Source organism: Elaeis guineensis, chromosome 4, assembly GCF_000442705.2.
Source record: "Elaeis guineensis isolate ETL-2024a chromosome 4, EG11, whole genome shotgun sequence".
NCBI classification, from domain to species: domain Eukaryota; kingdom Viridiplantae; phylum Streptophyta; class Magnoliopsida; order Arecales; family Arecaceae; genus Elaeis; species Elaeis guineensis.
In genome coordinates this window covers 38,519,400-38,536,101 of record NC_025996.2, presented here as the reverse complement: position 1 = coordinate 38,536,101, position 16,702 = coordinate 38,519,400, and the positions used below count along the sequence as shown (strand labels likewise).

The 16,702-nt window shown below is 36.6% G+C and overlaps 1 protein-coding gene across 1 annotated transcript in view; it reads right to left on the bottom strand.

Annotated features, from left to right (window-relative positions):
• The window catches only part of LOC105042926 (uncharacterized), a 57,932-nt gene extending 46,886 nt beyond the window's left edge, over positions 1-11,046 (bottom strand). The window contains exons 1-4 of the mRNA XM_010920295.4: positions 10,543-11,046; positions 7,161-7,247; positions 3,390-3,508; positions 3,132-3,182 (exon numbers count right to left, since the gene is read on the bottom strand). Coding sequence (XP_010918597.2) covers positions 3,132-3,182; positions 3,390-3,508; positions 7,161-7,247; positions 10,543-10,920 — 635 coding nt within the window. The 5' untranslated portion in view covers positions 10,921-11,046. The remainder of the gene's footprint in view (positions 1-3,131; positions 3,183-3,389; positions 3,509-7,160; positions 7,248-10,542) is intronic.
• Positions 11,047-16,702: the final 5,656 nt, after the last annotated feature.

Genomic DNA, 16,702 nt, shown 5'->3' with positions numbered 1-16,702 from the left:
TTCCTTACCTTTTTTGCTTCCTTTCTTTTCTTCTCCCTTCCTTTCTTTCTTTCATTTTTCTTCTTTTTCTTTCTTTTCACTTTTCCCTTCTTTCATCTTTCTTTTCTTTTTTTTCTTTTTTCCCTACATGGATGGGCTTCAGGTCCGATCCCCGATCCCGTTTTCTTATAAGAATGGGATGGGACAAGCAGGACACCCCCATCCAATCAGGACATAAAACCTTGGGTGAAAGCCAAGTTGATAGAAGGATTTGCCCTTATTCAAGCTGTAGAATTTAAGGTGTCAGAGAGACAGAGGGAGTCTGACGTATTATTAGTTTTATATGGCACTAGATAGATGCAAAACATGATCACAGAAAATAAAACCAATTCAAAAATACAACAAATAGAGAGCCTAAACACTAATATGCATAGAAACAAAGTGACATTATGGTGGAATGTTATATACATGCACGAGTAAAAAGAATTAGTATTTTCCAACAACAACATGAATAACTTGAAAAATTAAAAATTTAAGGAAAAATATTTAGCATATAGAAATAAGAGAGTGCAATAGACACGGAAATGCAAGAGAAATGGGCAAATAGAAAATTAAATTATAAACCATATTACCATAAATGAGCTTGAATATCTTAACATTTTAGTGAGCTTTTGGTTAGTAAACACTGAATTAAACAAAGTTTGAAGGAAAATGGCACACAATGCCAAATGCCAAATTTGATTTTGCATAACAAGAAGAGATTTAAGCAAATGGAAAACCGTAGAATGCCTATAGAGGCGAACTGACCGGTACACCCTATACCATTAGCATACCGTGTCTCATACCATACCGATACTCCGTATGCTATCTTGGACCATACCAAACTGCATACCAACACTGTAATAGGATGGTACCAGTACGATATCCGATACCAAGATAGCAAACCTCATCAATTATTAGATTTTTGTGCCAACAACATAACTTAGGCAAGCAATGACATACTTGATTGGAAAAGGATTAAGTGTTAGTAAGGAAAAGAATAACAAAGTAAGAAATAAGGAACTGGCACATTAGCAGTCTGTTATTGTAAGGTCAACCACTTATAAGGGACAAGCTGCCAAAAAGTCACTGCAAACATAATCAGACCAAAAATCAGGTATTTGACATCATAAGCTAACCTGATCTGATTAAGATTTTGAACTAGAGTCCGTGTTTGTATTTGACATGGAGGTATTTTTGGGTGATCGAGGGTAGTGTTGGAGTTGCTGAGATGGGGATGAGGGCAGCAAGACTAGAGGTGGGAATACCGGTTGAAGGTGGGTGTACACAAAGAGAGATGGAGGCCCCAGTCAGCTGATGAAAGAGAGGGAGATGAAGAGCGTGTTTATTAGGCCTAAGGTGATTGCCACTGGCTGTCAATGTCTGCTCGTCTCACCAATGGTCATCAAAGGTTGATGGATGCCCATAGCGGATGAGGACATCCTATGGTTGAAAGGCAGGGGAGAACTGGAATTGACACTAGGACAAGGAATGGAGATGTTTATGTAAAGTGTCTCTCCCCTCGCTCATCTTTGAAATGTCATCACCCATACCATTAGGTTTTGATCTACATCTAACAATTTAAATCAAATAAATTTAAATATTAGATCTATAATATTTGTTTTGTGTTACACACACACACCTCTCTTCTGAACAAGTCATAATTAGGTTAAATTGACCCATGACCCAAAACCAAATCTGAGCTGATTATTCAGTTAAGTACCTAGGCATGTTGTAACCAGATGATTGGGTCAAAAGGATTCAATAAACTCAACTTAATGGGGTCCAATTTGAATCAGCCATTTGTTGGCACAACAGGCACAGAAACAGAAAACAATTAAATTAGCCACCTCAAGAAGGCTATAATTGCAACTCTACCATGTTAGCAAGTCATTGGCATGATATAGGGGTGCTCACATATTAACTACATGTGATAATCCAAATAATTAGAAGAATGCTTGATTCACATGGTTATGGCTATGGCATTATACTATTATGAATAATACATAAGTTTCTTATAATAGTGGCAGTACCTCTATAATATACATGATATAAAACATGGACCCACAAGCTGAAGAGAATGTTGAGCAGGTTTATAAACATTCAATATGGCACAAAGGTGAGGCAAAACGTGTATTTGATATTATGGACACATGTTATTGTGAACTAATATGTTAACACTTACAAGTGTTGTAAGGTAAAGGCATAACTTTGGATATTATTAATTATTAAATTGATATTCCATCATGAGTTGTCTACTTTTCATGATTTTACATGTTTTAGCACAGTTTTGTCTATTTTTGTAACCTAGTGTCATTTTTTGGCTCCAATGCATTGTTAGGGGTAAAACCATCTTATTTTACCTCAAATTGTACATTGTTTTTCTTTTTTTTTTTCTGGATGAAACAACATTTAAAAGCCTCAACAAGAAGTTTAACATGGTCAATTATTTTTAGAAAGAGTATTTTCATTATTCTAGCGCATGACCGTGAAACTTAACTACATGCAACACAGCAAAGCATGGCATGTGGCACATAGTACAGTAGTGCCAGTCCAGCATGACACCAACTTCTAGCACTATAAAACCCTGTGTAGTGTGTACACCTATATACTTTTGTACACATGACTAACAAATCATCTTGATAAATCATTGCATATATACAAGTATTTATGCATGCATTTAGGTATGCGTATGGAACTCAGCTATTATAATTGGATTTCATGTTAGTTGGACACTGTTTTCAGTTTGAACCAATTTTAAGAAAATCGCACATAAATAGGAAGCCATAATCAATGGAACATGCAGCTCAATGAGGGGTTTGCATCGAAGGATACGTAAATTCAGCCCCTATAGTTGGCTTAATGATCACTAATTTGACTAATCCATCATAATGTTTCTTCCATGTAGAAATTAATCCTAAAAAAGAATTATAATTCCTCTATTATATGAAAAAAATGGCTGAATATTTCGAGAATATTACTCACCTTTGTGATTCCCTTGTCAATAAATGTGAACATCAATATCATGAACACGGTACAATAACTGGACAGGTTTGACAGCCCAAAAAGTGTGTAGGGGTTTAAATATGTAAGTTAAGAAAACTGGTACGTACCTTGAAATCACTTGTTTGCCTTCAAGAGAGCTTAGAATTACACCTTCGAAACTATCACAAATGAACAGAGAGTTTTTAGAATAGTCAAGAAAATACCATCATTGCCAACATGACCAAAACAGAAGGATAATTCAACCATGCTACATGCCAATGCAAGCAAAGGACACTTAATGAAAAGATTTAGTTGAAATACTCAATTCAAAAGAAATAATGACAGAAATGTTCATGGATGCATGCATGTCACAAAATAAAACTCACTTTGACCAGTCAACAGAGCCATACTCCAGTTTGGAATCTTGCTTAGTACTTACAAACGATACTTCATAACCAGAAAATGTCCACAAACTGTGAGCTTCCCCATGTTTGAGTGCGAAAATCTGTTTAAGATTTAAAGTTTATATAGCATGGTACAAAAAGATGGTCAGAAAGAAAAATAATCACATAAGCATGTTAGCATCACTAAACTGGGGAAAAATAATAAGGAATATTATAGAGACAAGAAGAAGCATAAACAACTAGGAATTAGAAGCCAAAGATCTAGTTTTATCTCACTTTCAGAACACCAAGCAAAGAATTAGTAGAGATGCACTTTCCTAATAGAGTAGGAAAGAAATCTGAAATATCAAGAGCATGTACAAAATTCTAGAATGCATATATAGAATATGAGAAACAAACACTACCAAGAACCTGCTTTATACCAATCAAAATATCCAGGTCAAAAGGTAATAGCTCGCAGAGGAACACTTCAGGTTTTCAACAGCCACTTCCGCAACCCACCCCTTACCTCTATGAGTTCTGCCATGCCTTCACATGACATGTAAGGCTGTCTTATAAGAAAACAATAGAAAAAAGGAGAACAAGAACAAGAACGGCAGAGGAGAGCAAGAAGAAGAAGAAGAAGCCGAAGTAGAAGGAGGAAAAGGAGAAGGGGAAGGAGAAGGTAGAGGTGAAGGAGGAGAGGAGGAGGAGGAGAAAATTTATTATTTACTTTTAAATTGCATTAATCAAAATACTTTTTGAATAAAATCTTAAAAATATTTAAAGCAAAAAAGTTGATTATAAAACCAGCAATATATAATATTAGCTAATATCTCACAATATATGGAATTAGTTTACGTGATATAATGATGGTAATCATAAGTGGGATAAGTTACTGGTGTGATACAGTACTTATCAAGAGCCAGGCGTACATAAAATCGAAATCAGACAGAGATGGTAGAGGAATGCATCAGGTTTTCAATAGCCATGTCCTCTGCCTATCTTCTTATCTCTATTACTCCACCCTTGCCTTCAGGTGAAGGAGGAGGAGAGAGGGATTAAGGAGGAGGAGGAGGAAGAGGAGCAGAAGGAGGAGGAGGAGGAGGAGGAAAAGGAAAGGAAGGCAAAGGAGATTTAGGAGGAGAAGGAGAAGGAGAAAAGGAAGAAGAAGAAAAGAGAAGGAGAAGAAGGAGAAGGAGAATAACAAGAAGAAGAAGAAAAAGAAGAAGCTTCCAGTTCACTGGAAGACTTCGGATCCTAATCCTCTCTCCCATTCTTGTTTTTTAGCCTGTCATCATTATCAGATGTGGTTGAAATCCTATGACGAGGATAAAAGTTGGAGGGGCACACTTTTCCTTTGCACTCAGGCTTTCATCAAAGTGCTAAAACAGCATTCTTTTCCAGCACCTAAACAAAGAAGCCCTGCCTAGGGCTATAAGACTAAGCCAGGCGCTTAGGCTAAGCCTTGCATGCACCTTGCACCTAGGTGCATCCTTGACAATAATGGCTTCCACACTGTCTTTTTTCTTCCAATTGTATATCTTAAGATGATCTTTTGCTATGCATGCCATGAAAGACAAGATTGCCATGTATATTTTTATTTGAAATGTCCTTTAGCTTTTGATCTAATAATAAACAAATTGTAACAAATTATCATGGGAAAATACGAGAATTCTAATTTATTCCATCTATCCCATTTTTTTGAAGGTCTAATCTTCATCATATAATACAATAGGATACCCATCCCATGTTAAGCAACTTTTTCCTAATCAGCTCTTCAATCTTTCTTGATCAAGTTCTTAACAAACAAGCCTTCAATAAATTGTTGAACCACCAATTCTATTTTCTATCCTAAATACTTTTTCACATCTCCTCTACTGCAAGTTCTCCCACTACACAAGCATATAGTTTGTAGAATTTTAAGATTTCCCTTGGACCTATCGCCATCTGTTGCTTGACTTTCTTAGAGAAAAAAATACCAGATTTGAAGCCTTAATTACCAAAAAGTTAAAGCATCTCACCTGCTATTTGCTTTTAGGTACTACCAAGGCAACCAATGCATCTACAGCATGAGTTCTTGTGCTCCACAAACAGCTTTTAAGCCATTTTCCATCTTTTTCACTACAACACCTTCATAGCTATGCTTAGTCCCATCTAGTTCTAGTTGGTAGTATCACCTAGCAGACTTACTACAAGCATACTTTGTCTAAACTCTAAAGCTTTCTTAAAGACTATCTACACAAGTTAGACAAATGGAATCTATGTCATCACAAAGTCCACTCGGCATTCTGCAAAGTTCCACCTTCACTCCATCCTGTCTCCTAATTACCTTTGTTTTCTTCCCCCCTTCATCCCTTATTTATCAACTATGATTCTATAAATCCACTAAGGCTCCTCAAAAGCATTATTCCGTCTACTCTAGAACTGTTCAGCTTCATTAGAACACTGTTCCCGTAGGCCTCCAGCTTTTATTAAGTTTATTTCAGTCATGACATTAAAATGATATTTTTCCAATTAAGAAATAAGCATATATTAGTAGAAATTACATTAATGCAAATAAAGGGATCAAATAAAGAAACTAACTTACCATCCTAACATTTCTAATTGTTTTCAATAAAACTGTATCCACAGATGAAGAATTGAAAAAACAACTCTACTCAAAACATCAAGATTAATGGCTTAAGCACCACATCATGAAAAGATACACCAACTGACTACCATAATTGAAAACTGGACACTTAATCTTGGCAATGATCTCATCTTAACGATACACTTAGTTAAAAATGCACAAATGGTACTGATGTCACAGAAACAAGAAAGTTTATCCAAACATTAGAGTATTGAATGGAGTTTCCAAATTACAACAAGAACATTATCCATAAATCCATAACTACCATTTCTAGAAGGAAAATTAACATGGAATGACAGATTGTAGTCAAAAATTACACCACAGCAACTTAGAAGAGAAGTTTCCTTGATATCATTTTAGAATTTGCCCTAGTGAACTTCATATTCTCTTGTATGATCATGTAGAATCTCCCACTAATGATAATTCTTCAACAATCCTACAACTTTCCCCTATTTAAAAAGCCCTCATAAAAATCAGACTCCAAATAGTCTTGGCTTTCTTGAAGAAGCAACTGGAACCTGTGAAATGATTATTGTTTCTATATAAGCAAGGCAAAATCTAAGATAAACTAAATCCATGGAAGACCACAAGATTTACAAGAAAAAGTCAGCACTTTGGATTATACCATTAAAGAATTCAGATCTTGATGGGATGTCCCACGAGACACCGGGATGGAGTACTATCCCATGTGTCAAGATAAATCCATCCCACCAACATCCCAATTGCGACATCTTGGGACATCCCTTGTCCCAAGTGTTGGGACGGGGCAGGATAGCGGCTCATTCTGTTCCAACGGAAAACCAAGGGAGCCCTGTCCCACAGGATTTAAAACTTTGGTATCTAAAATTTGTTAGCAGAACTTCCAGACAAGATACAGGAACATATCCAATAAATTACTTGTAAAGCTATATGACATTAAAATCAAATTTCATTTATGGATAAGAATAGGAAATTTTTTTTAGCATTAACAACATTACCCTTTTGGATAATGTATTTTCAATATGAGTTTAATGCAGTTGGGTTTTGACAATGTTGCTACATAGAAATTAGCATACACAAACATATATAGAGATGTGGCATTGCAAGAGCTTCCACCATGTAAATGACACAAGATTCTCTAGGAGAATGTGAAAGTAACTCACTGTAAATTTATATCCCAGCTCTGTAAGATACTTCACCAAAGTTAATAGCATCAAACTTCGTGAATCTTTATCCATACTTCCTATGACCTGAGATAATGAACATCACAAAAGTTAGTTGACAGAAAATTATCATTGTTGTGTCATGGTATAGAAATAGTGGCTTAGTGCACAAGGCTTTCTAGACCATTGTTCTCAGTACAGCACAATGAAAAATATATTATTCTCAGTCTCAGGGATTTAATATTAAACTCAGAACATAAAACCTCCACCCAATTATTGAGATGAGTTAAGAAATTTTCAACTTAGAGCCATTTATTTTTAAATGGTGTCATGTGATTGGTGGACAAAAAGAAGGTTGGGGATGCAGAACAATTAAGACCAGCTCTGTAAATCAACTGAAAGATTTATGATGTTAAGAGGAAGTCCACATAACCAGTGTCTGAGAGGATTTTCTAGCAGCATCACATTCTTTAATAATGTAGTGTTTCATACTGGAGTTAAATAAAGTGATCTTTCTGTATCTTTTATATACAATTATAAGGCCAAGGTACGGGAAGCAAACTCTCATAATAAAAATACAACAGAAATTATGTTACATAATTCTGAATCTAATATCTCAAAGAAACAACCAGTAAAAATGCATCTTAGATGAGAAAAAAGTATTAATGAAGCAAAGTTCAATACATATGTGACCATAGGTAGGAACTAACCCAAGAATAACTTGATTCAATCAAAAGATCAGGCTTGGATTGGAAAAATGACCCATCTCAAATATCTATCAGACATGCATCGTTACTTATTCTATCAAATACATGAGCTAACAATATACATTTTTACAGTCCTTGAATTTTAGAAATCAATTTGCTTTAGGAAATAATTTTGAATATGAAGCACCGGTACTCCTATTTCAGGCGTGTACCAACACGGAGTATGTTTCCGATGCAGATACGTTTCCGGTGCGGCACCGATACTCCTATCTCTGCATTCTTGAGATTGCAAGTTTGTCCCTTAATAAATCAGATATGGAAAGAAGCTTTTTGCTGATGATGCAAAAAATAAAGCAGTTGAAACTATTATCACTTGATTATCAAAACTTACTATTTTGATTTCTTCTGCTTATTTAGACTGCTAGTTTTTTTCTTTTCATTAATTGCAAGTGTTTGTTTGTTTTTTATAATGATACTTATAAATTTAGTTGAGATTTAAGAACTTAATTTTATTAACATTTGAATATTATATATATGATTCAATTTTTTCATATATTCTTATTAATATTGAAATATTATATATATATATTCAAATATTAATAAAAATATAAAATATCTAGCCATACCCGTATCATGATATTTTAAATTTTTGCCATATCGGCGTATCCGTATCATAAAATACCCGTACCACGTACCTGTATCTATGCTTCCTAGATTTTGATGCATTTAATCGTTGATTTGCATTGATGATGGCTATTCATTTTATTAATTTGTGATTAGAAGTTCTAAACGGTGTTGGAAATGAGACATAAGGGTTCAAGTTTGACATGAAATGTACCTCGACCAGGTCTAGTATGAACTCTAACCAACCTAAATTGGTTTTTATCAACCATTCAAACCCAAATGTGATTCTACATTTTTAAAAAAAACTTGATCTTTTTGGTACTATGCTACTAGCATTTTTAATGATTCCTAGTAGGTCTCATTGAGTCAAGTTTAGGTTAGCAAGTCCATTCTAGTTTTGAATGAAATTGCATGGCCCAACAGGAAAGCCAAGTCAAAATTGGAACCAAAGTTTCAAATATCACATGTAATATTTCATACCAACCAGTGGTGTGCCTTAACAACCAGCGGTTAGTATACAGCATCTCTAGGAACAATTTCGCAAGATAACCAACCTAAAAACCAAATTATATGCCTGGACTCAAACCACATCATACCAACCCCATACCACTCGATATGAACCCTAATAGTGTTTCTGAACTTTTTTTTCCAAAATTTTTAATATGGCCAATTCCCTATGTTGGTACAATATAACACAATGATAGGTACCATACCAGACCATACTGCAGATTTTAAACTTCATGGTAACCAAATTTTGATACATGGAGCTGGGTCTCAAATCTAGGTTGGATCTAAATCAAGCCATATTCATGTTGGATGAAGGCTAATTATACAATGACAGATCAGCAGTTCAGCACCCTAGGATCAATGTTAAAAACAAGTAGTAGAACATCATAATGGTTTAAATGCATCATCTGCAAAATAAGATCAATCTTATTACCATCCTAACTCGTTGAGGTTGTTGAAATAAAACAAAGCAACTCTTAAGATTCTCTCCAAGAGATTGATTTTTCCAGCAAAAAAACTTAAACATTTTTATGTTAAAAGTTTCTTGAATCAAAATAGCAAAGGCCAATGGCTCGGAGAAGCAACTGAAACTTCCGAAAGCTCCACCTGATCCTTCTAGTTTATACATCAAGATAGCAGGATTTCTAAGGACTGTAAACCTCAATCAGCATTCAGTTTTGGCATCAAATGACCAAAAAGATAGGTCAAGTGAAGAAGTGAATTTACAGATAGTACAGGTCAAATGTCTTTTATCATTCTTGGCTTTCATTCCAATTCAATTGTACAGCTAATAATACTATTCAAAGCTGACTTTGAGCCCTTGTACTTTCTTTATGATTCCTTGGTTGTCGGTTCAATTATTGTGATCTCATCTGGTGAGCAGGTGAATCTCAAATAACTACTAGTCTAAGATCAAATTCTTTTCTTGCCATACTCCCTAGGAATAAGGGTTGTTGAAAGCATTCCAATATATAGATCTGATGGGCATGATGAATTTGGAACGAAATAAAAGATATTATAGTTCAGTCATTTCCATGACAGATTAGTATTAGTTTGTGGTTTGTGCCACTTACTTCACATGTAACCTATATTGCATAATTCGCTTCTACCACCACTACTCTCACATCATTAACATGACGAGAGAAGAGTAATGTAATAAGAATACCTAATACGTCAAGAAGGTTCGAATTGGAAACTGACAGCACTGTAGTTGTTCGGATTATAAGACAACAGAATTCATTTAGGTTCAGCTGCAATCAGAGCATAGAGCAAAACCAAATGCAAGTGATGGTAAGTGACAACAGTCTCTGGTGTATCCTCAAGATCCACCAGAACTGTAGTGGAAAGAAATTTCCAGCTCTAGAGAAAAGAAATCAAGCATGAAAGAACGATGAACTAAGATGCAAGATTCTTGGCACAGATTCCCTCTAATCAAATCCAACAGTAATGACAAGAGACGAATAACGCTCAAAACCCAGAATCTTGAACCAAGGACCTGAAAGAAGAGATCAAGAAGCAATCCCAAGGGATCAAGTATCACTCACCAGTGCCACCCTTGGCCGCCGGATGCCGGGCTCCCGCTCAGATCTCAGCCTATCCAGCCCGCCCTGCTCCTCGAACCGCCTCTGCAGATCCGCCGGAACGAATCGCAGCACACTACCGAGGGGCCGGCGCCGCGGACCGTCGTCCACGGGCCCGTCGATCATGGTGCTCTGCTGCCAGAACCCCAGGGCGAAGAAAACGATGACGGCGAGGCCGAGGCCGCCGATGATGACGACGCGCGACGGCCGGCACGTCGAGCCCTTCCGCGCCGCCGCATGGGCCCGGTGCCGGCGATCCATCGCCGGTCGATGCGTGCTGTCAGAGGGGAGCCGGGAGCCCGCCAGATGCGGACCCCGCCGGGAGAAGAGCTCCCGAGCCATCGCTTCCTCTCTCTCCACTTATCTTCTTGGTTTCTCGGAGGAAGGAGAAGAGAAGCCGACGGAGAAATGGCGACGCGGGGTTATAAAGTATCCGTGTCCGGCGCACTTTAGCAGCGGGCGGCATGCACGGGGGGGGGCGGGGAACAAAAGGGGTTAAAAAAGGATCGAGGGGAGTTCAATTTAATGGCGAAGGCTCTTACTGGAATTTCCTTCTTGATTTGGGTTACTAACCGTCTCTGGTGTTAATTAATGATGGTAACTAATTACATCATTAGCGATCCATTTAATTTTAACCTCAGGTCTATAACATCCTTTATTTTCCAGATGGACGGTTTACATTGAATCGGTATGATAAAAGATCATTTATTGAGCAAAATGCTTTGGGCCTATTTCGTGCGAAGATTCAAAATCTCCACAGCCACCCTGCATAAATATATCGTGCGAACGGCGATGAGCTTGTACGTTTCTCCAATAGGCTCATGCCATATGGCATCAAGCTCACTTTTAGTACTCTGTTGGTCCCCCAGCATCACAATTAGGTAACTGATCCAGTTTATTTAAGATTTCACGGTGGTTAAGATTTGGTTTTCACCGGTTAGTTGGCAAAAAATAATAATTATTTTGACTAAGTGTAGATACGGCAATGGATCGAGTAGATCATTATTCTATCCATCCCATTTATGCCTTAAAAACGGGCAGGATGGGGAGGGTTGAATGAATTGGATTGAGTAAAGTTATAAAAATTATTTTTTTTCATATAAATTATTTTTTTATTATCTTAGAGAGGAAATTTGTGTTGGGATATATATATATATATATATATATATATATATATATATATATTATATATATATATATATATATATATATATATGTTGGATTTGAGGTAAATTTTGCTATTACCCACATTCATCTGAGATCAAAATTGCGAGTTGGATAAAATATACTTCATTAAAGTCGGTTTGGGTAGGGTATAAGATATGGTGGAGCAAGTTGCCACTTTTAACTTGGTAGGCTATTAACATAAATTAGCTGTCTTATGTTGTGTAGTTCTATCCGAAAATATATTTTTTATTAAAAAAATATAAAAATATAAGAGAACTTGGCACCATAATGTCTCCTATTGAATATAAGGACATGAAAAATGATAATGATGATGCATATGATTTATTTAAAAATATATATTTTTATGAATAGATGTGATTTCATTGATCAAAATTCTATGGACTAAAACTTAAAAACATAACAACTATACATAAGTGTAAGGATGCATTGACTTAAGTTGCTAAAGTTAATAGAATGTTGGACACTAATAAGCTAGGTTTGATATTATCTCGCCTATTTTTCTCTTTTATGGGCTCTAGCTCATCCTAATTTTAGGGAAAAAAAGGGGGAAAAAAAAAAAAGATAAGCATGCTCCATGTTTTATTTGATATATTGTTTATTAAAGATCAAATCTGATGGGTACAAATATTAGGCAAGAGGACTTTCACGATAGCCTATGTTGTTCACTAACTGGGTTCTTTCCTTATTTTTTAATAAAAACAATGCTGAGATTAAGAAGCCATACGAAAGAAGCTTCATGGAAACACATTCAAATAATCAATTTGATTGTCATGAGTATGCTATATTAGTGAATTGTAATAAGGATTTTGCTAAAGTTCTTCAAATATAAATTAAAGATTGAAGTTATGGAATGACAAAAGATAGTGATATAGAACTATCATTTACCTGTTAGACAATGCAAAAAATCATTATAGAAAATTCAAATTACATCCTATTGACAAATATCCTAAGGTCTCTTCCAATGTTCAACAACCCAACATAATTATTATTGGATAATACAGTAGTAATATATTGCTATCAAAGTTTAAATACGAGACCTCTTAAAGGCCAAGCACTTATGAGGTAATATCTACTAGCTATACTGAAGGCCTGCTATGCCATATTGGAATTCAGACTGATCGATCGGCAGTATGGTTCAGTACATCTTTGTATCATATCATTCAATGTTGGATTTGAACTGACATAGCAAGATGGAGGGAGAAGGAAATAGAAGAAAAGAGAGGAATTAAAGGCAAAGAGAGAGTCTCCGAAGGGTCACTACTTCCTATGACCGGCGATGGGAGGGAGAAGGAACGAGAGGAAAAGAAAAAGAAGGGGGAGGAAAGGAGGAGAGAGGGAGAGAGAGTCTTTGGAGGCCCATCCTAAACTGCTGGAGACTTGTTATGTTTACTAGAAAGTCATATTTGTTTGAAAATTGAGGAGATCTTAACAAGAATTTATAGGCTTTGAGGCATGAACTATTAATATCCTTAAAGTAATATTTGCTCTCACTATAATTGCTGCAAGATTAATGGCAAATCACTTCCATGATATAACAAAGCCCTAAAAATCTACAAATAGCAACTTTAGAAATTTCTCTTCAAAACTTCTTAATTTCTTATATTTGTGTGATTTGATAAAAGATAATATGAGGGAAAGAATAAAAATTTTTTAATTTATATTTTATCATCTACAAATGATACTATATATAAAGATAGATCGTGTCTGTTAACTCTAATAGTTACATCTGTTCAATTCAATAGTCGTATCTGTTCAATATAAAAATCCTGTATATTCAAAAACAGATATGATTGTTCAATTAATAGTTACAATAAAAAAATATTATGATAGATTAAAAAAAAAAATTAGTTAACTGCCATTGCCAAGTGCCAAGTCTATATATATATATAATATTTCAAAGAGTTGCTTTTGAAAGAAAATTTGAATTTTCCACCAAAATTCCCACCATATCTTTTTAGAACTAGGTTAGTTTAAATGTATATAAAGTACTTTCCTTTCTTATAATCTTTGAATGTGGGATTATTCACTTGCCTTTCCAATACTAGTATTATAAATTACCAAAGTAATAATAGATATAACAATATTTTGCAGATCGAAATAGGAGTCTGATGCTTTGCCAAAATTAAAAAATGGATAAGAATAATTTTATCAATTTTTTGAAAAAAATATATGAACTTTGATTTCATTATTTCGGCCCGTATTACAGCTAATATTTTGGACTAGCACTTACTACAATCAAACAACATTTTGGGCTATCCAACAATTAAAATTATTCTCGAAGGATTTCTGGAATAAAATAGCTATTCTTTCATTTCTTCAAAAAAAAAAAAAGAAAGAAAATCCCAACTTTCGTTGGGATGATAGCACCCGAGATCAAGGGTTCGATTGATGTCAGAGTCGGATTCGGAATATCGGGAGGGATGAGAATAAGGATAAAATTTGGGATTGCCTTAATCCTTGTTAAGGCAATCACACAACAAAACAAATTAGGCCGATACAAGAGGTGGGAGCATCAGTAGCCACGTAACTGGCAGGGCTCATCGCACATGGAGGATGTGAAGTAGAAGGGCCCACCGTGTACTTGACCAGGCCAGGGTACACGTGGGAGGGGCGGTGGAGCTTCACACCGACCGGCCACTGCCGAAGTTGGTCAAAATATTGCAGGTGTGGCCAGGCGAGGAGACGAGCCTCACGGTGCAGCCCTCCGTCGGAGCTCCTTGCCGTAGATATATTTGGTCACCGGCAGGTCGAATTCATCGCGCTCGTCGATCGGTGTCGTCGCTTGCATGGTACACCACCCACCGGCGGGCATCCATGCACGTCACGGCCACCCGGCAACCTGAAAAGATGACACGCTCAATGTGAGAGACTGGGAAAGTGGTCAGAATAAGAATTGTCTTAGTTCCACCATTTGTCTTTTGCTAAAAAGGAAAACAAATGAAGTTTTCTTGCGAAACTAGTTCGAGGGTGTTCAAGTTTAGCTCGAACTCAAGTAGTCTCCGCAATGTTTATTTGCCCAGAGGTTTGCTTAGTTATTAGTTAGGCTGCTCGTTACATACATTTGTAGTTTCATGAATAACTTTTGGAAAATGCATACAAAATAAATAATTCTTTAGCAATATTTTTTGAGATTTTTTACCAATTTAATGCTGATTTAAAAAGTATTTATCAAAATAATGCTCTTCAAAAATATTTACCAAAATACTGTCCAACCAAAATCGTCCTATCATAGGACATTTTGTATGCTGACTCAGCACCCTTTATGCCAACTGGTGGACAGGTCGAACAATATAAGTCGTCATATTATATAGAATAACTCTATAAGTTGCCTTACAATAAGTCATCCTATCATAGGGTGACTCACTCAGTTTAACACCCGAGACTCCCTTCGCCCGTTTGACCACTTCATTCCTTTCAAAACCCTTAACTCTTCCTCTCCTTCTCTTATGGTCGAACATCTCATTCTCCCTCTCCTCTCGTGCGTGCGACCGACAAGGTCCTTGTCTCACAGTCAATCGGCTCCCCCTCTCTCTCCCTCTCGTGCGATAGCTCCCCCTCTCTCTCTCCCTCTCATGCGTGCGATCGATGAGATCCCTATCTCACGATCGATCAACTCCCTTTCCCTCTCTCTCTCTCTCATACGATAGCTCCCCCTCCCTCTCCCTGTCGTGCGTGCGGCCGACGAGATCTCTGTCTCATGATCGAAGGTAATTTTTTTTTTGTTTGTTATGGGAAAATGAGCATGAATGTTGGATTATTAGATTTTTTTTTTTACATTTATAGGTTTTGACAAATCTATTCCTTAGGTGGTTAGTAGAAGCTATTTCTCATATTGGGTTATAGAAGGCAAATTCGTCTCCATAATGAAATGCTATAGGATGCTTGTTTTTTTTTTTTTGGATGAAAGGGTGTTTGGTTCTAATTTAATACTTAGTGAAGGTAAACTGTCTTTATGTATCATTTTCTATTTTTTTTAAAATATTTTAGTTATACAATCATGTTGTGTAAAGACTTAAAAAAAAATTATGAAATTATCTTATGTATCATTTGTGTTGCTTATGATGTTCATTTTATACGTTAGACATGGTTGGTTCTGACTCTGACATACATCCGGGCCGATATATCCTACCGTGCTGTATCTATAGCATCGACATCACAGTGATCGTATATACTCTGGAGAGGATACAGGACCCCTACGCTGTAGACACAGAAGATCTATTGCTATATGTGTCTGGCGGCCACATGAGATGATCAGAGAGCATCTTCATGATGCTGATTTTTATGGTATATTTTGGATTTACGATATTCAGTTTAATTGGATCCTCATCACAGTCATGGTAGAGCGATGGTGTCAGGAGACATACACTGTCCACCTCCATGTTGGAGAGGCAATGATCATACTGCAAGATGTTGCTATTCTACTCGGGTTATGGGTGTATGGGCCTCCCATCACCGTACTATACACATCATCTGGCCAAATCTATGTGAGGAGTTATTTAGGATTGCACCACCAGCTATGATGTTGTCAGGATCTTCGTTGAGATTTTACTGGCTGTATGATACATTTCAGCACTTACCAGATGATGCAGATGATGAGACCGTGCAGCGGCATACTCGAGCATTTATTCTATCCTTATCGATAGCCATCTATTCACTGATAAGTTTGGATCCCACATGCAGTTGTTGTACTTACCCTTGCTATGTGATCTCCAGGTATGTGGGCAGATAAGTTGGGCCAGTGCTATATTAGCTTTTTTATACCGTGAGCTCTACAGGGCCATCAGGGTAGATGCACGTGAGATAACTGGACTACTGGTGTTACTGCAACTGTGGGTATGGGAGCATTTACATGTCAGACGGCAGATAGGGTGCTCTTCAGGATAGGAACCACCAGCCACCGTTGGGAGATGATGCAGTAGCACATGACCCATTAGAT